Genomic DNA, 21,031 nt, shown 5'->3' on the forward strand with positions numbered 1-21,031 from the left:
ACTTCCACCCACCAATACAGAGGAGGCTTTAAACATTCCCACATGGGGCCCCGCACAGCCCCAGCTCCAGGGGGATGCCACACCTAGGTCCTTGCACCTGCGGACACACACAGTTAAAAAAAACAAATCTCTAAACTACTGTACGTATGAACAGCATTGTTTTTCCCAACCATGAGATCGAAGCCTCTCACAGACCAGGACTCCCCAGGAAGGAGGCAGCGGGACATGTGCCCAGCCAGCCAGGGTCCTAGCAGATTTGATGTCCGCGGCAGGGCTCCTATGGCCAATATGAAGGAAGACAGCGGCTGCTGCTGAGACCTCAGTGAGAGCCGCTTGGCCCTCAGTCCTGCCAGGCAGAACCTTAAACACAAAACGAGAGGATGTCCCAGTGGTACTGAAAAGGGTCCCAAGTCTGCCCTGGGGCAGGAGCCCCTGTCCACACAACCCTCCTGAGAATGACAAAGGTCAAGTCCCAAGCAGACAGAGCACAGCAGAGTTGGGATTCTGCCGTGTGGCTGAGGAAGGGCCCCCATGAACCTCCGTAAGGCACAACTCAAAAACAAAGTCCCCGGCTTCGAAATCTAAAGAGCTGGAGAGGTGGCCGAGTGTTGAAGAATACTTGCTGCTCTTAGAGAGGACCAAGTTCCGAGCACCCATAGGACTCACAACTGCCTACAACTAGGACCTCCTGTGTGTGTGTGCGTGTGTGTGTGTGCGTGTGTGTGTGCGTGCGCGTGCGTGTGCGTGCGTGTGCGTGTGTGTGTGTGTGTGTGTGTGTGTGTGTGTGTGTGCATGTGAGCTGATTGTGTCCCTAAGACACTCAGAGTCCAAGCAGCCCTGAAACTATTGAATGTTAGCTGCTGGCCATCACAGAGGGATTAATTTGAAGTCTTGAGTTAGACCAAGACTTTTCAAGCAGTTATAACTACATTCCAAGATTCACAGGAGAATACACTCACAATAAACGGACAAGTAGGAACTGTCAGTAAAAATATAACAATGAGGCTGGAAAGATGGCTCAGCAGTTAAGAGCACTGGATCTCTTTCAGAGGACCCAGGTGTGAGTCCCAACACCCACATGACAACGCCTAACAATCCAGCCCTGGATATCTGCTGCCCTCTTCTGGCCGCGGTAGGTACTGCATGTACAGGTAGGTGCACAGGAAAAACAGTGAATAAATCCAAAAACGTGGCCCACGCCTTTAGTCCCAGCACATGGGAGGCAGAGGCAGGCAGATCTCTGTGAGTCCAAGGCCAGCCTGCTCTACATAATGAGTTTTAAGACAGTCAGAGCTACATAGTGAGACCCTGTCTTGAAAACCAAAACAAACTAAGAGAACCAAATCCGCCAGTCCTGGGGCCAAGCAAGGGACTGAGCTTCCAAAGCCTGCACATTAGAATGTGCCTCAATGTCTATTTCACGTTCACTCAGGAGGCAGTGTGGTCTGTACAGTGAATTCTAGGCCAGCCAGGACTACACAGTGAGACCCTGTTTGAAATTGTTTTTTTAAGTTTCATTAAAAAAAAGAAAAAAAAAAAAAAACCTTCTCAAACCCACCAGAGCTAGGAAGGTGTAGCACTCCCATTTAGACCCCATGAAGAGGGGGACATGACACTACATGACCACAGCCCCCACTGATTGCCACCTGACTGCCTGGTGTCTATCGAGTGAGGAGCAGGCAGAGAACTCCCAAGCGTCCCAGGGCCCACAGCTCAGCTCAGTTCCTACTGCTTGCATGGCCTAAGTGAACTCCCGACCTCCATCTGGACCCATCCCGCACCTCTCCACGGGCCTCAGCCCAGAAGCTGGGCCACTTTGCTCAAAATCTCTCCAGCTGGTTCTGCTGCTGCTACTACATTACCACTGCAGTGACTTAGGAAAAGGGTCAAGAAGCCCGCAAAGTCCCAGGTAGAGCAGAAGAAAATCACGTCATACCTGGGAAACTGAGGCAAGAGGATCACTGCCAGTTCAGGGCCAGCCTGGGCTGCTACAGAGTGAGACCTTGTCTCAATAAATTTATATATACACGTGTGTGTGTGTGTGTGTGTGTGTGTGTGTGTGTGTGTGTGTAGTTGGGCCTTTAATCCCAGCACTCAGGAGGGCAGAGGCAGGCGGATCTCTGAGTTCCAGGACAGCCAGGGATACACAGAGAAACCCTGTCCTTAAAAAAAAAAGATACGACACATGCCAAGTATATAAATGGACTGTATTATATATAGATATATAATATATGTGCGTATCTGTGTATATCCATAGATATATATGATGATGGAGGAAGCAAGCAAGCCACACTTAAGGACTTTGTAAGTGCAGAAACTAAAATTAGAAAACCTCAAAAGCAACAGGAGGGCCGAGCAGACGGCTCAGCACTTGCCGCACAAGGCCCTGGGCTGGGCCCCAGCACCCATAGAAAAGCCAAGCATGGCACGCACCTGGAACCCCAGCGCTGGGCAGGGACAGAGACAGGAAGATCGCCGGGGCTTCCTGGCTGCCAGCCGAGCTCCAGGTTTGGTGGGAGAGCCTGTCTCAAGGGAACCATCTACAGCCACCGGAGACCACGCAAAGCACCCAGAAAGTACGCTGGAGAAAAGACGGCCTCTTCTGCAAATGGTGCTGGGAACACTGCATGCCGATTCATTCATTCCTATTCTGTGTGTGTGTGTGTGTGTGTGTGTGTGTGTGTGTGTGTGTGTGTGTGTGTGTGTGTACCGAAATCAACTCAGAATGGACCAAAGACATTTTGTTTTCCGAGATCCGGTCTTACTATATGACACTGGCTGGCCCAGAACTTGCTTATGTGAGCCCCGGCGGCCAAGCACGGAGACCCTGCGACTTGGGCTCTGAAGCTGGCACCTGGCTCCCAAACCCGACTCATCCACGAGGGCACGGGGATCAGAACAGGCACCGGACGTATTCAAGCCAAGCCTTCCCTCGCCAAGTGGGCGCATGCGCGCCTCCTGCTGCGGCCAGGCAGCTGCAGTCCAGCCTGGCAGCCCACCCGGAGGCCCTCCAGGGGTTCAGAACTCCAGGAACAGCAGGTCCCAGGCCTGCCTTTCCCCCTGGGGGCCTCTGGCTTCTGCCTGTCGCCCTGATTCTGCGGTGAGGAGCCGGGGACCCTGCCCCGTGCAGTACCTGGCTCACTGAGGGCAAAACAGCCGATTTTGTCACCACTGGTGAAGGGGGGAATCCACTGCTGCTTCTGCTCTGGGGATCCGAACTTCAGGATGGGCCCCAAGTAGAGAGACTGGCGGGGAGAGCGGGGAGTTGGAGGCTGGTAATAATAAATAACAAATAAAATTTTAAAAAGGAATGAAGAAGCGTCATCTGCAGGAAGATGGCTAGAAATGAAGATCACCTCGTTAATGAAACTAAACGTTCAGAAAGTCAAACGTCAGGCTGGGTTCACAGCCCAGTGGTAGAGACCTGCCTCGTGTCCCTCAAAAATAGAGGAGCAAGTGCATGATGGGTAAAGGTGCGTGCTGTCCAGACGGGCGACCCGCACTGTGGTATGCTCGGGTGATAGAAATAGTCAAGCAGTGTGGTTAAAGAACAACTATAAATCGCCTTCATATGTTAAGAAGAAAAGGAAGCCGTGAGCACGGTGAGGTTGAAAGCCGTGGGCAGATGGTTCAGTGGGCAGACAGCTGAGCATCTGCGTCCAATCTGAGACCCACATGGCGGGACACGAGAAGACTCCAGAAAGTCGTCCTTTGTCTTCTGAGTGTACACACATGCATGTGCGTGCACGCACGCACATACACATACACACACGAATACATTCATATACACATACAAATGCACACACACATGTACATATACATGCACATACAGATACACACACATGCATTCATACATGTACACACACGCTACATAAATAAATTATAATAGTGTGCTAGTTTGAATGTAATTGGCCCCCACAATCTCATAGGGAGTGGCACTATTAGGAGGTGTGGCCGTGTTGGAGGAAGTGTGTCACTGTGGGGGCGGGCTTTGAGGTTTCCTACGTTCAGGAGATCACCCAGTGTCAGTAGACTTCCTGTTGCCTGTGAGGGGGAGGACTCTCAGCTCCAGCGCCAGGTCTCACCATGATGGTGACGGACTGAACCTCTGAAACTGTAAGCTGCCACCTCAATGAAATGTTTTTTGTTTTTTATAAGACTTGCCGTGGTCATGGTGTCTCTTCACAGCAATGAAAACCCTAAGACAAATGTAAAACATGCCAGAGAAGACTAAGAATCATGCTGGACGCCACAGAAGTAAAGACAGAAGAATAGAAATGCCCAAGGATGAGGCATGCAGAAGACATCGTGGGAGACATAAACATGACGGCCTCCCTAACATTGAAGAAACAGGCAGGAGGATCCTGAGCTGGGGCAGCCTCGACTACAGACTCCCAAAATACAACAGCTGGTTGATTCAAAGGTCTCAACTCTCACCGTTTATACCCTCTAAAGCAGCCATGAGTCCAGGTGTAGACGATCCATCCAAGGGCCCAGCCTTCCCCCCAGGACTGTGAAGTTGACAAGTTACTGGCTCCCAAATGCATCGGCAGGCCAGGGCAGAGCAGGCCTAAGACATCCAGAGGGAAGAGAAGGGGGTGAGGAAAGGAAACCCGACTCCAAGTGACTCTGGAATCCAGCTGCCGGAACCCCAGGTCCCTAGGCTGGGAACAGTCAGTCCTCCAGCCCTGGTGCTCACGACTTCACCCCCGTATCATCCATTTTCCCGAAAGCTGCATGTGCCCGCAGCTGGGGGATTTCCATCAGCCTCTTTCCGGCCCGTAGACATTTAGACAAATCCCGGCGGCCTGCACTGATTCTGCTCTCCGTTCTGCTCAGCATTCGGCGATAGTGAAACATGGCTGGTGTGAAAAGCCTCGAGAATTCTGTGGGTCACGCACATCACGAGGATTCACACCATGCTCCAGAGCTTTCTAGAGCCCCAGGTAAGAAATAAAAAATACATCCGGGCCAGGTGGTGGTGGCGCACGCCTTTAATCCCAGCACTCAGGAGGCAGAGCCAGGCGGATCTCTGTGAGTTCGAGGCCAGTCTGGGCTACAGAGGATGTTCCAGGAAAGGCACCAAAACTACAGAGAAACCCTGTCTCGAAAAGCCCCTCCCCAAAATACATCCGGATGTGGTGGTACTCACCTTTAATCTCAGCATTTGGGAGGCAGAGGCAGGTGGATCTCTGTAAGTTTGAGGCCAGCCTCATCTACAGGGCAAATTCTAGGACAGCCAGGGCTCTACAAAGAAAATCTATCTTAAAAAAAAAAAAAAAATAGCGGTTCATTTCCAATGTGCCTGGAGTCTGCGCCGGCCCAGTCACCAATGCAAAGAATACCAGGCCCCTGGCTAACGCCTCCTAGTCCAGCTGCCTCCACCTAAACTAAAATGAAGAATTATTCACAGCTGAGCTTGCCTCATGGCCTGCAGATGTGACAGAGCCGTGTGCCTGAAAAGCTTAAACAGGATGACGAGCACATTTGTGGACGTTGTTGAGAAATGATTCTTGGGTCCTTCCTCCACCTCCCAAGGGTTAAGATTACAGGCATTCTCCACCTTGAGCTGTCTTGTTTTTTTCAAGACAGGGTTTTTCTGTGTAGCCCTGGCTGTCCTGAAACTCGTTCTGTAGGCCAGGCTGGCCTCGAACTCACAGAGATCCGCCTGCCTCTGCCTCCCGAGTGCTGGGATTAAAAGCTTGTACACCACTGCCCAGCTTACCAAGAACACTTTGATGTGAGACGGAACCAGAACTCTGTGCATGCCGGGCAGATGCTCTACCAAGAATCACTCTTCAAGGACTGAGCGCTGTGACCGGCCCCAATTTCAGGTCTCAGACACATTTCGTCCCACATTCAAGGCTTTCTTCAGCTACAGTGAGGTTGAGGCCAACCCAGGATACATGAGACCCTGTCTCCATTACCCCACCACACACACACACACACACACACAGATGAGCCAGTGTGATGGCTCATACCTGTGATCACAGCCCTTGGAAAATTGAAACAGGAGGAAACCATGAGTTCAAAACCAGACTGGGTTAGAAACAGACCTGATCTCAAAACAAGGATAAACCTTGATGGTTATAACTCAAGTGGCGTTTTTAATTTTAAATTATATTTTTAATTGTGTGTGAGAGAGAAAGCAACAGAGACAGAGAAATCTGTGCAGGGGAGAGGGAGGGAGAGAATATGAATCTGTGCACTTAAGGGCCACTCAGAGACATCAGATCCCGAAGTTTCAGACAGTTCGGTTCTGGGAGCCAAGGTCAGGTCTTCTGCAAGGGCAGCATGTACACACTCTTGCTCTTTCTTTCTCTCTCTTTCTCCCTCTGAATAATTGCCTTTAATTCCAGGGAGGCAGGGGCAGTTGGATCTCTGAGTTTGGGGCCAGCCTGGTCTTCATAGTGAGACCCTGTTTCAAAAACAGGTAGAAAAAAACTAAAAAGTTTCAACGTATGTAAACACTATAGATGTTCTGAGGCCACGGTACAAGTCAGGTAAGTATCAGTGATAATGGGCATGGAATTTCCTTTTTGGAAAAGCTGGCTCTCAAATGCTGCCAACGTCCTTAACGGCCACTGAATTATGCGCTTTGAAATGGTTAAAATAGTTAAATTTATTACACTAATGAAATATATTTATTTTTATTTGTGTGTGTGCCATGTGAGTGTTGGTGCCCAAGGAGGCCAGAAGAGGGTGATGGGTCCCCTGGAGCTGGAGATACCAGCAGTTGTGAGCTGCCGAATGTGGGTGCTGGGAACCAAACCCAGGTCCTCTGCAAGAGCAGCCGGTGCTCTCCCACGCACCCCCCCTTCCTCCCCAAATAGTTTTAAAACACAGTACTGACAGTGTCAATCAGTAAAGCCAACAGCTGGCTCCTTGGAAAGTTGAACATAATCAATAAAGCTAACAGGCGCAACTTGGGCGATTTAGGAATTAGGGTCGCTGAGCTAATCCCATGTCTGAATCGAATCCGGACGAAATCATCCGACTGATCAACACTGAGGGACGGTCCTCTAAGCCACCAGCCTGGACACTTCAGAAAGGCCAGAGTCACAAAAGCCAGCTGCAGGCTGACATGCTGTCCCATGTGACCTTGACGCCAAACTCAATGCCTGGTCCTAGGCCAGCAGCCCCACGCAACACTGAGAAAACCTACCAGTCTGAACGGAGTCCCAGGCTCCGGCAAGCTGAGTTTCCCAACCCAGGGAACTGCCTTAGGACATGCAACCGTCCTCAGCATGTGCACCTGCCGGAGAACATGTGTGTAAAGGACCAGGTGTCTGCAGCTGACTCCGCAGCAGTTCAGGTTCAAATGCACCCAAGGGGAGAGTTCAGAACTCAAGTTCTCTAGGGAGGCAGACGTAAGTGGATCTCTGTGAGTTCGAGGCCAGCCTGGTCTACAGTGAGTTCCAGGACAACCAGGGAGGGCTTCAGAGAGAACCCTGTCTCAGGGGGAAAGAGGGGGGGGGAGGGAGGGGGGAAGGAGAGGAGAAAAGAAAGGAAGGAAGGAAGAAAGAGAAAGAAAGAGAAACTAAGTGAGCAAACGCCCATGTCCTTGCGAAAGCCACGCTGTTGCCACCACCGCCTAGGAGAGCGACAGACTATGAACTCAGGAACTCACGACAGCCCTTTGCAACACCTCGTGTTGAGCATGGCTCAAGACCAAAGTTACTTCACCGTGGAAAGGGACACTCCTGAGCTGCCCTGCACCCCGAGGCCGGGCACTAGTCCTGAGATGTAGAAATCCACGGGAGCCAGCTCTTCGGCTGCAGCTGACTCATTTCACCGCTGGGCACAGCTCATGGCTCTGACACCCCTTAGATGTGACCGCTGGGTCCCAGTCAGGCACAGGCTCAGTCTGGGCTCTCCCGGCCACACACCCCATCCCTCCTGCACCACTGACAGGAGTCACTGGAACCCTCAGAACATGCGTGCCCACGGTTCCTGGCTCACAAGGTCCCCGCCTGAGGGTGACTCAGAGCGGCAGCCACCGGCCCCCAAGGTGAGAAGATGAGCTAAACTGGATCCATAGCCCACTCTGCCCAGACAGCTGTGCCTCCTTCCGAGGAAGGCAGCCCGAGTCTGCCCGACCCCCACCCTGGGAGCCCACTTGGGCAGCGGGACACTCAGACCCAAAACTCCCAGGACGAAGCTCACATCATCACTTAAGGCCAGCAGAGGGCACAGCGGTCCACACGCAACAGCTCCTGTCCCCGTCTCCCCGGCCCAGCTGCTCTTTGGGGGACTGGGACTTAGAAGGATGCCCTCCAGTCCGAGACCCCCTGGTCTCCCTGCTGGCTGCTCGCCCACTCAGCGGGGCGAGAGACCCAGCTTTCCCACACCACACATACCGTTGGGTGAGGGCTGTGACCGCAAGACCCAGAGAAGAAAGACTCGGGAGGGTCGGGCACAAGCGTTTTATTGGCCACGGGCAGCCTGCAGCTGCCCAGCACAACAGACACCTGCACTCACTTGACCTCTAGTGAGGCCCCGGGACCCAGGCCCCAGCCATCCCAAGACAACCCTGGGGATTCAAAGGCTGAAACTCCTGCCGCCGAGGCCCGGCCACTGGGCCACCCCCTCCTCCTCCTGCCCCCTGCCCCGTCCCTTGTGGGCAGCAGGGCTCTTGGGAATGGCACCGTAAGTGCCAGGGTGGTTTAGCGCTCCCGTGGCCCTGCCTCCAGATGAAGAAAGGCACTGTCGGTGGGTGGAAAGGAGCAGCCAAGCCCGGTCCTGAGCTGACGACTCATTTCTTCTCGGTCACGGGTCACAGCGGCCGGCCTTTCCTCTCCCTGAGACAGACGTCCCCCCAGTCTGACTGGGAGGGTTCAGAATGAGGCCGGTCCCTTTATGGTGGGACCAGGCCTCAGAGCTAAGCCACGAGGCTCTGCCTGTCCTTTGCCTGGGTCCACGGGCAGGCCGGCCCCCCCAAAGGGCTCAGCTCCGGTAGCTGCGCAGCAGGTGGCCCGCGATCACCAGTCTCTGGATTTCGCTGGTGCCCTCGTAGATCTCTGTGATGCGGGCGTCTCGATAGTACCGCTCGGCTGGCATCTCCGTCACGTACCCCATGCCGCCCAGGATCTGGATGGCCTAAGAGGGAAAACAAGACTAGGAGGGAGAAGTCCCCCACACCGGGGAAAGACAGGGGAGGGACTCGGAGGGACACAAGGGGAGCAGCTGGGGGAAAGGGCCACACCCATGGGTCCCGGGCTCACCTGGTGGCTAATGGCGGTTGCAGCCTCAGAGGCAGCCAGCTTGGCCATGGCCGACTCCTACCCCCCAGGAATGGCAGAGTTAACACCTTCACTTTCAGAGAGACCCCCACCCAGCTCAACCCCTCCGTGAGAGTATAGCGTGCACAGCCTCCCCCTTAGCACAGCGACTTCTCCTTCAAAGGCCTGGGGGTGCCCCCTCCCCGACCTCAGGCTATGCCTTGGGAGCCCCTCCCCACAGGCACCTTGGTGAACGGCTTCTTATTGTCCTTCAGCATGGCAGCGCGCCAGGTCAGCAGGCGGGCACTCTCCAGGGCCAGGGCCATGTCTGCCAGCTTGAACTGCAACATTCCGCACCACCCATCAGCCGGGGCTCAGGGGTGGGGATGGGGGTGTCGGGGGTGTCGGGGGCGAGGTGCCAGGTGAGCGAGGGAGAAAGCAAGGCTACCTACCTCCCCTCAGCCCTCGCCCAGCTCCTGAAATCCCGTCCTCCAACCCCCTACCTGGATGTTTTGGAGCTTGGTGAGGGGGGCCCCGAAGGCTTTGCGGTTCTCAGCATATTTCACAGCGCAGTCGAGGGAGGCCTGGGCGATGCCCAGGGCCTGGGAGGCGATGCCGATGCGGCCCATGTCCAGGGTTTGCTGTGGGGAGCGCCCGGTCAGTAGCTGCAGGCTGGGCCCAGGGCCGGTCCCCCGGGTGCTACCCGACTGCCAGGCTCACCATGGCTATCTTGAAGCCCATCCCTGGCTCCCCCAGCAGGTTCTCCTTGGGGATGCGACAGTCCTCGAAGATGAGGTTAGCTGTGGATGAGGCCCGGATGCCCAGCTTATCCTCCTTCTTACCCAGTGTGAGCCCGGGAGTTGGCATGGGAACCAGGAAGGCACTGATACCCTGCAAGGCCCCAAGAGTGAGAGTGACTCCCCGGTGCTGCGAGAGCCCCACACAGACACGCGAGCTCAAGCCCTGCCCACCCCAGCCCCGGTACCCTCTGCTGGCTTTGGGGTGCCAAACCCCGCTGGGGAAAGAAAGCGCGCCAGCAGGGCCAAGAAAGTTGTGGCCTAGAGAGCGCAAGCGCATCCCAGGGGTGTGCTGGCCCGTTCTGGGACCCCACCTTGTTCTGCCGGGACCGGTCTGTGCTGGCAAACACCACCGTGGCCGAAGCCTCCCACGAGTTGGTGATCCAGGCTTTGGTGCCGTTGAGGACCCACGAGTCACCGTCTTCCCGGGCCGTGGTGGAAGCAGCTCCCGCATCACTGCCGTTCCCTGCCAGGAACACAGACTCAGGACCCAGTGCACGCACCCCTCAAGGCACGGGGCACCTGGCTGTGAGCCCCGGCGGCCAAGCACGGAGACCCTGCGACTTGGGCCCTGAAGCTGGCACCTGGCTCCCAAACCCGACTCATCCACGAGGACACGGGGATCAGAACAGGCACGGGACGTATTCAAGCCAAGCCTTCCCTCGCCAAGTGGGCGCATGCGCGCCTCCTGCTGCGGCCAGGCAGCTGCAGTCCAGCCTGGCAGCCCACCCAGAGGCCCTCCAGTGGTTCAGAACTCCAGGAACAGCAGGTCCCAGGCCTGCCTTTCCCCCTGGGGGCGTCTGGCTTCTGCCTGTCGCCCTGATTCTGAGGTGAGGAGCCGGGGACCCTGCCCCGTGCAGTACCTGGCTCACTGAGGGCAAAACAGCCGATTTTGTCACCACTGGTGAAGGGGGGAATCCACTGCTTCTTCTGCTCTGGGGATCCGAACTTCAGGATGGGCCCCAAGTAGAGAGACTGGCGGGGAGAGCGGAGAGTTGGAGGCCACCCCAAGACTTCCTCTCTCCAGAGGCCCTCCCGGGGGACTACAAGGAGACGAGTCTAGGAGCCCAGGCTGCTGGGAGACACACGGCCAGGGTCCACACATGCTTCCCCAGCTGTGCCCAGGACCCAGGGATGCTCACGTTGTTGACGCTCATGATAACTCCCGTGGAGGCGCAGCCTCGGCTGATCTCCTCTAGGGCAATGGAGTAGGCCAGGTAATCCAGGCCCGCACCACTGAGCTCCTCCGGCACGTCCATGGCCAGCAGCCCGAGCTCACCCATCTTCTTCACCTGGCCCCAGGAAGAGGGAGCGCACGTCAGCGGCAGCTGCCACGAGCCCGTTCTCCCCAGCGCCAACCCCGCAGCCTGAGCCAGAACCTGCACACTCAGGCCAGGGACCCTAACATTCCCACGGTGACCGGACCCCCCGGGCTGAGGTCTGCATGGCAGCACCATCCATTCCGGCCATGCAGCCTCCACACTTGGCAAGGCCCGTATCTGCCCACAGCTGCAACAGGGAACAGGTAGAGGATGCCCACTGGAGGACGCACACCGCAGGACCTTTGCACGTACCATTTCGCTGTGTACTCAATCATATCCTCCCCACTCATACCTGCTGGACGCTGCGACAGTTCACAGCAGGACGCCCCCGTCTATTCCCGCTCCCTTTGACTACAGCCTTCTCCCCTGACCACAAGGACAGACACCTCTTGGGGTCTTGTTTTTTCTCTTTACTGTCGTGTGCCCAGTGCCAGTGAGGGAATGGACCAGTGACACGTGCTTGGGGTCTCTGTTTGAGGACGAGGACACAGCGGCAATGGTTAACTATCCAGTGCCCACTGCACAGCAAACTTTCTACTAAGTGACGGGTGTGCACGGGTTTCTTCAGCCGCTCTATGAAAGCAATACTATGTTAACCTCCTAGGAAGGTGGAACCAGGGCTCAGAGAGGTTACACAATCTGCCCAGGGCCACAGAGCATCGAAGGCATCAGTTCTCAACCTATGGGTCCCGACCCCAACGGGGTAGAACGGCCTTTCACAGGGGTCGCCTAAGGCCATCGGAAAACACAGATATTTATATTACGATTCCTAACAGTAGCAAAATTAGTTATGGAGTAGCAATGAAAATTATATGGTTGGGGGTCACCACAACACAAGGAGCTGTATTAAAGGGCCACAGCGTCAGGAAGGGTGAGAATCACTTCTCTAAGGGGTGTGAGTGGATGGGATTGAAAACTGAACAAAGAATCTTAGCTTTTTCCATCACTCAACTTGACCCCCGAGGTCACAGCAGATTCCCTCACCTCTCAGCCTGCTGTCCAGAGACGGGTGGACCACACCCTGCCTGGATGGAGGAGGTGGTCGCTACCATTAGATCTTTTACGGTCAGTGCCCAGTGAGGGCCGGTTCCATGATCCCCTGCAGCTACACAATGCACACAGCTCTAGGCAACGGCACCCGACGCACCCTCCACACACTGAAATGTTTTCCTTTACTTTTATTTTGTGTTGTAAGCGGGTTTTTTTTGCCTGCATATGTCTGCACCATGTGTGTGCATATGTCTGCACCATGTGTGTGTAGCGCCCACAGACGCCAGAAGAGGGCAGATCCCCTGGACTAGAGTTAGAGGCAGTTGTGAGCCACCGTGTGTGTGTGTGTGTGTGTGTGTGTGTGTGTGAACTGAACCATGAATTTGAGTTGGGGGAATTGTGAGAGGGAGGGGAGAGATGGTGTAAAGTCCTCATGCATTAAACTCTCAAAAAAAAAACCAATTTCTTTTGAGGCAGGGTCTCGGTGGAGCCCAGGTTGGCTTGGAGCTTGCTATCACCTGATCCTCCTGCCTCCACTTCCTGTGCTCAGTTATGAGTTGCTTGGACTCAAAGCTAGGGACCGATGTTCGCCATGCCAGCATGTGCCAAATGGGCCACATCCCACCCACATTAGTTTTGGGTTTTTTTTCCAATTTTTTTAAAAATTTTTTTGAGTTTCAAATAAGAGTACACTCCCCCTTTACCGTCCTCCCTCCAACTCCTCTCACGACCTCCAACTCCTCAGATTCATGGCCTCTTAACTTTAGCCACCTGTTTACTTTTTAAACTGACCTCCTGCCTTTACCTCCAAGTGCTGGAATCACAGACATGGGCTACCGTGCCCTGCGCTGCAAAATAAATAAATTAAAATAAATGTACGGAGGGAGCTGGAGAGACGGCTTGTCACTTAAGAGCACTGGCTGCTCTCTCAGGGGACCCAGATTCCCTTCCCAGCACCCACATGTCGGCTCAAAACCAGTCACTGGGGGATCCATGGCCTCACCTGGCTCCTTGGACACCAGGCATACATGGTGTCCAGACATACATGTAGATATAATACCCATACACATAAAAATATACTTTTTGAGTTTTAAAAAGAAAATATTTAAAAACATTTTTTTCCCTCCATTGAGAAGGGTCTAAGGGTGCTGACTGTTAAGTTTCAAACCCGGGACAAATGGCTGAGATGACATTTAGTGGATCCAAGCTGGGCCTGGCCTCAAGGCCCTCAGTCCCTACCTGTTAAGGGGTGTGGCTGGCAGACCCCGCCCTCCACCTTGAACTCTCCAGCCCAGGGGCTGGGCGGCCCTTCCCCCAGAGGCTCTTCCCTCTATAATCTAGGTATTTTGGTTAACCCCCCCCTTTTGTACCTTTGGCCTCCTGGCTGCTGCACCTGGCTCCCCTCTCCCTTCCCCTCCCCCTCCCCGCCCATGGCCCAGCTCATCACGGTCAAGTCCACTCTGGGCTCTCCCAGGTGTCCCGGCGTCTGCCTATGCTCTCCCTTTCACCTACAATAAACTTTCCCTTCCACCATCACTAGGAGCAGCCATGGCCTTAGAGTCCTTTCCTTTTGATCTCTTTTTTCCATTCCCTGGGCGCCCGCAAGGCTCAGGACTCTAAACCTAGCACCCCACCCCCAAACAAAATAACCATTGCAAGGCTAAGAACTCTGAAGCTGTAAACGCGGGCATGGTACACTTACATTTATTTCTTTTCTTTGTTAGTTTAGGCATAAAAAGACTGAAGTCCAATTTGGTTATGAAATGGCCAACAAGGCAGAACCTGGCACCAGCCTTCCCGAGGCTTGCCCACTTCCCACACAGCAGCCCCTGGGCTGGCTCCTCGGCAAACCTGCTGTTCCTATTCCGGGGAAATTAAAACCATTCCTCAGCAAAAAGCTCAGAACTCTCCAAGCTCTGGGTTCCGCAGAGGTGGCTCAGAAGACGTGAGTGTCATGTCTGGCCGGTTTCCTCAGCAGAAGCTCGTGATCATAAAGAATGGGTTCCTGAGAGCTGCTTCGAAGAGGACATGGGAATGTCATATGCAGCACACAAACGTTAGCTAGAGGTGTTGTTATTAGTATGCCTTTGCTTTGGGGTTGGTTTTTTTTTTTATTGGTCTGGGAATTTTATGGGGTTTTTGATGATTTTGGTTGATTGGTTGGTTTTTGTGACCTCACTTTATAGTTCAGGCTGACTTTGAACTTGGGATCCTCCTGCCTCAGCCTCAGGAATATATCATGCTTTACTGCTTAAATTCTTGTGGCCTTAAAAAAAAAACCCTTTAGGCAAGGTGTACCTCTACAGTCCTGGTGGCCTGGAACTCAGGCCTGGCCTCAAACTCACAGCGATCTGGCGTTGGCCTCCTGAGCCCTAGGATTCTCTGGGATTAAGGGTGTGTGCACCACCCCCGGCTCTTTGCTCTCTGGCTACGTTCCCTTTGGGAAGACCGGAAGACCCTACTTTCTCCATTCTACTCTCGGTGGATTTTCTGCCTGTTTCCAGTTGAGCTGTTAAAAAGGAAAGGAGACGCACATGTTCTTGTGCGTGCCGGTGGGTGAACAAAGGCACCGGTTTGGACATATCTCCAGGGGTCATTGGTCACAGCTTGCCCCTGGGGATGGTACTGAGCATGACACACCCGGACACAGGGCGGAAGTGGAACCGGGAGGAGGAAGTCATGGGGCCGCTCGGGGTGGGATAGTGAGATACCTGCGCCACCTGAGCTGGGGACGTGCCTGGTGGCCGTGGAGTCACACGGTACCCTCAGTCGCTGTGGATGGTCGACTGATAAATAAAACGCTGATTGGCTGGTAGCCAGGCAGGAAGTAAAGGCGGGACAAAGAGGGAGGAGAATGCTGGGAAGTGGAAGGCTGAGGCAGAGAGACGCTGCCAGCCGCCTCGATGAGGAGCAGGATGTAAAACCACGAGTCACGTGGCAAGATGTAGATTAATAGAAATAGGTTAATTTAAGACAGAAGAACTAGCCGGGCGGCGGCGGCGGCGGCGGCGGCGGCGGCGGCGGCGGCGCACGCCTTTAATCCCAGCACTCGGGAGGCAGAGGCAGGAGGATCTTTGTGAGTTCAAGGCCAGCCTGGTCTACAGAGCGAGATCCAGGACAAGCACCAAAACTACTACACAGAGAAAGCCTGTCTCAGAAAAACCAAAAAAAAAAAAGAAGATAGAAGAACTAGATGGGAAGAAGCCTGAGCCATTAGGCCAAGCAGTTTAAATAATGTAAGCATCTGTGTGTTTATTTTATAAGTGGGCTGCAGGACTGCCAGGGCTTGACAGGACCCAGAGAAAAACTCTCCAGCTACAGTCAGTGTTTGCTTCTCTCCCCCTTTTTTTTTTTCCAGACAGGGTTTCTCTGTGTAGCCCTGGCTGTCCTGGATCTCACTCTGCAGACCAGGCTGGCCTCGAACTCAGAGATCCTCCTGCCTCTGCGCCTTAGGTACTGGGATTAAAGGCGTGCGCCGCCACAGCCTGGCTTGTTTGTCTTAACTGAGGATGCTGCCTGCTTACTTCCTGTCTCGGTTATTGTAGAGGGTTCTGAACCTCCAGGTCCAGAATAGAATTTAATGATTGTGAAGACTCCCACCACGGGCCCCTGGCATGCTGTGCTGCTGCTGGGCCTAAAACCCTAGCGCTCAGGAGGGAGCCTGGGACAGTATTGTGACTTGTGAGTCCAGGGCTACTTAGCAAAACTCTCTCTTGAATAACAAAGAGAATAACAAATCCCTCAAATGAGGGATTATAAAACCCAGAAGAAAGCAAATGTATTGATCTGTCAAAGCGTAGGGAGATTTCAACACATACAGTCCAGGGCAGTGGCCTCCCTGTTGCTCAGATGCCAGTCTGAGAGATTGGCTCCAAAATCCTTCCCATCCGCCATGCATGTAGCTGTCCCTGAGGTCCCACGGATGGCAGGGAAGCCACCTTCAAGTTGGAATGATGTTGTCAAGCCTCCCCTGGCCCCCAAGACATGTTCCTCTTGGTGATCCCACCTGGAGCTGTGCCTCATCTTGCTCAGTGGAAATGCGAAGATGTAAACATTAGGGAGGGAGAGAAGCAGGCAGACCCTCAGGCAGAGCTCCAGACACCAGCAAACCTCAGGGAGATCCACACACCAGCAAACCCCAGGGAGATCCACACACCAGCAAACCCCAGGGAGATCCATACACCAGCAGACCTCAGGCGGAGATCCACACACCAGCAAACCCCGGGGAGATCCACACACCAGCAGACCCCAGGCGGAGATCCACACACCAGCAAACCCCGGGGAGATCCACACACCAGCAGACCTCAGGCGTAGATCCACACACCAGCAAACCCCAGGGAGATCCATACACCAGCAGACCTCAGGCGGAGATCCACACACCAGCAAACCCCAGGGAGATCCACACACCAGCAAACCCCAGGGAGATCCACACACCAGCAAACCTCAGGGAGATCCACACACCAGCAAACCCCAGGGAGATCCACACACCAGCAAACCTCAGGGAGATCCACACACCAGCAAACCCCAGGGAGATCCACACACCAGCAAACCCCAGGGAGATCCACACACCAGCAAACCTCAGGGAGATCCACACACCAGCAAACCTCAGGGAGATCCACACACCAGCAAACCCCAGGGAGATCCACACACCAGCAGACCCCAGGGAGATCCACACACCAGCAAACCCCAGGCGGAGCTCACACACCAGCAAACCCCAGGGAGATCCACACACCAGCAAACCCCAGGCGGAGCTTACACACTCCGTTCTCCAGCTGTTTTAGCTAGGTTGAAAACGACCACAGGGCTGAGATGGCGCCGTGGTTCAGAGCACTGGCTGCTCGTCCAGAGGACCAGAGTTCAGTTCCCAGCACCCACATCAGGCAGCTCACAACCGCCTGTAACTCCAGCTCCAGGCGATCAGACGCCCTCTTCTGGCTTCAGAGGGCACCTGCGCGCACCTCCCATACCCCATCCCACACACATAAATAAAAATAAAATAAACCCAAAGAAAACAACCGCGGAGGCCAGCTCAGCGGTAATGCACCTGCCAAGGAAGCCTGGTGACCTGCGTTTGACCCCCGGAATCTGTGTAGAGGTGAAAGCGGAGAAGCATCTCCACACAGTCACCTCTATCTCCCCACACACGCCACGGCATACACACACACACACACACACACACACACACACACGCACACACACGCCACGGCATACACACACACACACACACACACACACACACACACACACACACACGCACACACACGCCACGGCATACACACACACACACACACACACACACGCCACGGCATACACACACCCACAAACACACACACACACGCCACGGCATACACACACCCACAAACACACACACATGCCATACACACACACACACACACACACACACACACGCCACGGCATACACACACCCACACACGCCATGGCATACACACACACACACACACCCACACACACACACACACACACACACACACACACACACGCATGCCATACACACAGCATACACGCACAACAATGATAATCATAGTCAAGACAAAAAAGAAAAAGAATATGGTATTAAGAGGTCCACTGTGCCAGGTGTGGTAATACAAGAGGCAAAGGCAGGCAGAGCTCTGTGAGTCTGAGGCTGGTCTGATCAACACAGGAAAGTTCCAGTTCCAGGCAGTCAGGACCGCACAGTGAGACCCTGTCTCAATAAAGCAAACAGGGACTAGAAAGATGGTTCTGTGGTTAAGAGCACTTGGTGCTCTTTTCTTGCTTTTCAAGACAGGATTTCTATTTGTAGCCCTTAGCTGTCCTGGAGCTCATTCTGTAGACTGGGCTGGCCTCGAACTCGCAGAGATCCGCCTGCCTCTGCCTCCCGAGTGCTGGGATTAAAGGCGTGTGACACCACAGCCAGGCTGTACTTGGTGCTCTTACAGAGGACCAGGGTTCAATTCCCAGAACCCACAAGGTGGCTCCTAACTGCCTGTTAACTCCAGTTTCAGGAGATATGACGCCCTCTTCTGGCCTTGACATGTATTACATGCACATGATGGGTAGAAAAGCAGGCGCACACATAGGCATTAAATTAATAAATAATTCATTTAAAAAGTTTTACAAATTTCAGCAAAAGGCCTGAAGCTGAACAAAGTGAACCTTCCGAGCATGTACTGAGCTTCCTACCGGAGGTCTGGGGCCTCTGGCCGTTGCCACTCATACAAGAGCAGGTGGCTGAGGCTGCTACTCTCACCTGAGCCGCGGGGAAGAGATGCTCCTTATCCAGCTGGGCTGCAATGGGGACCAGCTCCTTCTCAGCAAAGTCCCGGCATGTCTGACGCAGCATCTGATGTGTCTCGGGCAGTTCCACAGACTGGTAAACAGTATGTAACCTGCGCCAGTCTCGAGGATGGAGAGCTGTCAGGGAAGAGCAGGGGTTAGGGAAGGACAATGGAAGAGATCTTAAGATTTTATTTCTTTTCACACATCTGTGTTTATGTTGGTGCACATGCATGGAGGTACCCACAGAGGCCAGAAGAGGGCGTCAGATCCCGTGGACCCGGAGTTACAGGCAGTTATGAGCCGCCCAACATGGGTGCTGGGATCTAAATCCAAGTCCTCTGCAAAAGCAGCAAACGCTGATGTTGGGGGGGGGGTCATTTAAGCCTGGGGTTCAGGCTAGCCTAGGCAATTTATCAAGACTCCATCTCAGACGGCTCAGCGGTTAAGAGCACACGCTGCTCTTGCAGAGGACCTAGCAAAGTTCCCACCACCCATGGAGTGGCTAACAATTGTAACTAAAGTTCTAGGGGATCTAATCCCCTCTTCTGGCCTCTGGACACGGCGTGTATGTTTTACCAGCAGGCAAAACACTCATACACATAAAACAAAAATAAACTTTTAAGAAAAAAAATAGAGCACTACTCCAGATCCCCCACCCCCTCTCAAAGGAAAAAAAAAAAAAAAAACTTTATTGACACAATGTCAGTAGAGCTGTTCCTGAAAAGCCCAGGCTAACTGAATGCTTCACTGCTGGCTAAACACTTGCATCCCCAGTATAATCCCAATTATAACACCTCGGGGAAGGGTTTAAGTTTCACTGGGTCTGGATATCCATAAAGTGTGGGAAACAACAGCGCACAGCTCCCAGGCGTGGGAGGAGGAAAGAAGTACTAATGGCTGATTTAGCACAGGTCTGTTGCTACTGTGGATCTGGATTAGCCAGAGGAAGCGCGGGTCATAGTGTTAGGGTAGCTACAGAAGAGACAAAACACTATTAAAGAAACAAAAAACTAAAGGCTAACACGGTTATGCAAACACCCGTTAGGTGCCAACCGCTACGACTTTATAGGCATCCTGTGATTTAATACAACTCCGAGGACAGAAACAGTTCACACTTGGACCAGTTGATGCTGAGCGTCACGTCCAAGGTCACAGGTCGGAGTTCAATGCCAGGCCTCGAAACTGGAGGACCAACTCACCCAGAACCTCGGCTGGGGCTGAAATGGGGGGACAGGGGTGTGGATGCCGCCGCGCAAAGAGGAGCTGGCGATGAGGGTCCTACGGGAAGGGCGCCGAGCAGGGGCCGAGATCGCCGCAGAGTCCGGGCCGGGAACGCGCCAGAGGCCACCCAACTAGGGCAAAGGCCGCGCGCAGCCGGGGGTGCTGCCCGCCCGGCCGCCCGGCCGCCCGCGGGGGCCGCAGCAGAACCCGCCGGCAGCATCTCCGCCGGCCGGCCGGGCCTGGGGCTCCGCAGGGACAGCCTGGGCGCACTCACCTCGGCGGAGCGGGCCAGGGGCCCGGGCGAGCAGCGCGGCGGCCATGGACACCGACCTCCCAGATCTCCGGCTTGCAGCTGCAAAGTGTTCCGGATGGCAAGGGCAGGCCCGGGGCCACGCCCACTACCCACAGGGGCGGGGCCGGCGCGGAGCCTGGCCACGCCCATCTGACGGGGGAGGGAGGAGCCCAAGACGCGCTTGCGCCCTCGGGACGATCCAGAGTGCAGATTCCGTCCGCTCCTTTTCCAGCCCTCTTCTTTAGTAAGGCTGCTTACAACGCAGAGGCGTAAAAATAAAAACAAGATGGCCCAGCGGTTAAGAGTACTGACTGCTCTTCCGGAGGACCTAGGTTCAATTCCCAGCAACCACATGATGCTCACAACTGTCTGTGACTCCAGTTCCAGGGGACCCAACAGCCATGGCAAAACACCAATGTACATAAAATAAAAATAAAACACACACACACACACACACACACACACACACACACACACACACACACACACACACACACACACACACCCTCAGCACAAGCCTGTAACCCTAGCTACTCCTGAGGCTAAAGCAGGAGGATTGCAAGTTCCAAGTCTCCCAGTGTGACAAAGTAAATTCAAGGCCAGCTTGGGCAACTTTGAGGTATCTGGCTTCAAAATAAAAGAAGTATAAATAGGGCTGGGGACTACAGGCCAGTGGTAGAGCTCTTGTCTAGAGACATACGGCACTGGGTTCAGTATTAGGGAGAGAAGAAAAAAGATAGTCCCTACCCCCGCCCACCCTGCATCCTGACAGTATGATCCCCTGACCATCTTTGCTCCGTCCATACAAGGCAGGCAGCTTTTTTTTTTTTTTGGGGGGGGGGTCAAGACAGGGTTTCTCTGTGTAGCTTTTCGCCTTACCTGGATCTCGCTCTGTAGACCAGGCTGGCC

General features: G+C 54.1%; 1 protein-coding gene across 1 annotated transcript; it reads right to left on the reverse strand.

Moving 5' to 3' along the window:
- Positions 1-8,412: 8,412 nt before the first annotated feature.
- On the reverse strand, positions 8,413-20,226 carry Acads (acyl-CoA dehydrogenase short chain). The gene is made up of 10 exons (XM_028854778.2): positions 20,105-20,226; positions 18,581-18,744; positions 11,161-11,310; positions 10,882-10,993; positions 10,333-10,484; positions 9,942-10,112; positions 9,725-9,862; positions 9,467-9,562; positions 9,225-9,281; positions 8,413-9,099 (listed from the first exon to the last, which is right to left on the reverse strand). Exons 1-10 carry the CDS (start codon positions 20,148-20,150, stop codon positions 8,947-8,949), a joined length of 1,239 nt encoding a protein of 412 aa, XP_028710611.1. The 5' UTR covers positions 20,151-20,226; the 3' UTR covers positions 8,413-8,946.
- Between the last annotated feature and the right edge of the window lie 805 nt (positions 20,227-21,031).

Source organism: Peromyscus leucopus, chromosome 23 (genome assembly GCF_004664715.2).
Source record: "Peromyscus leucopus breed LL Stock chromosome 23, UCI_PerLeu_2.1, whole genome shotgun sequence".
NCBI classification, from domain to species: Eukaryota; Metazoa; Chordata; class Mammalia; order Rodentia; family Cricetidae; genus Peromyscus; species Peromyscus leucopus.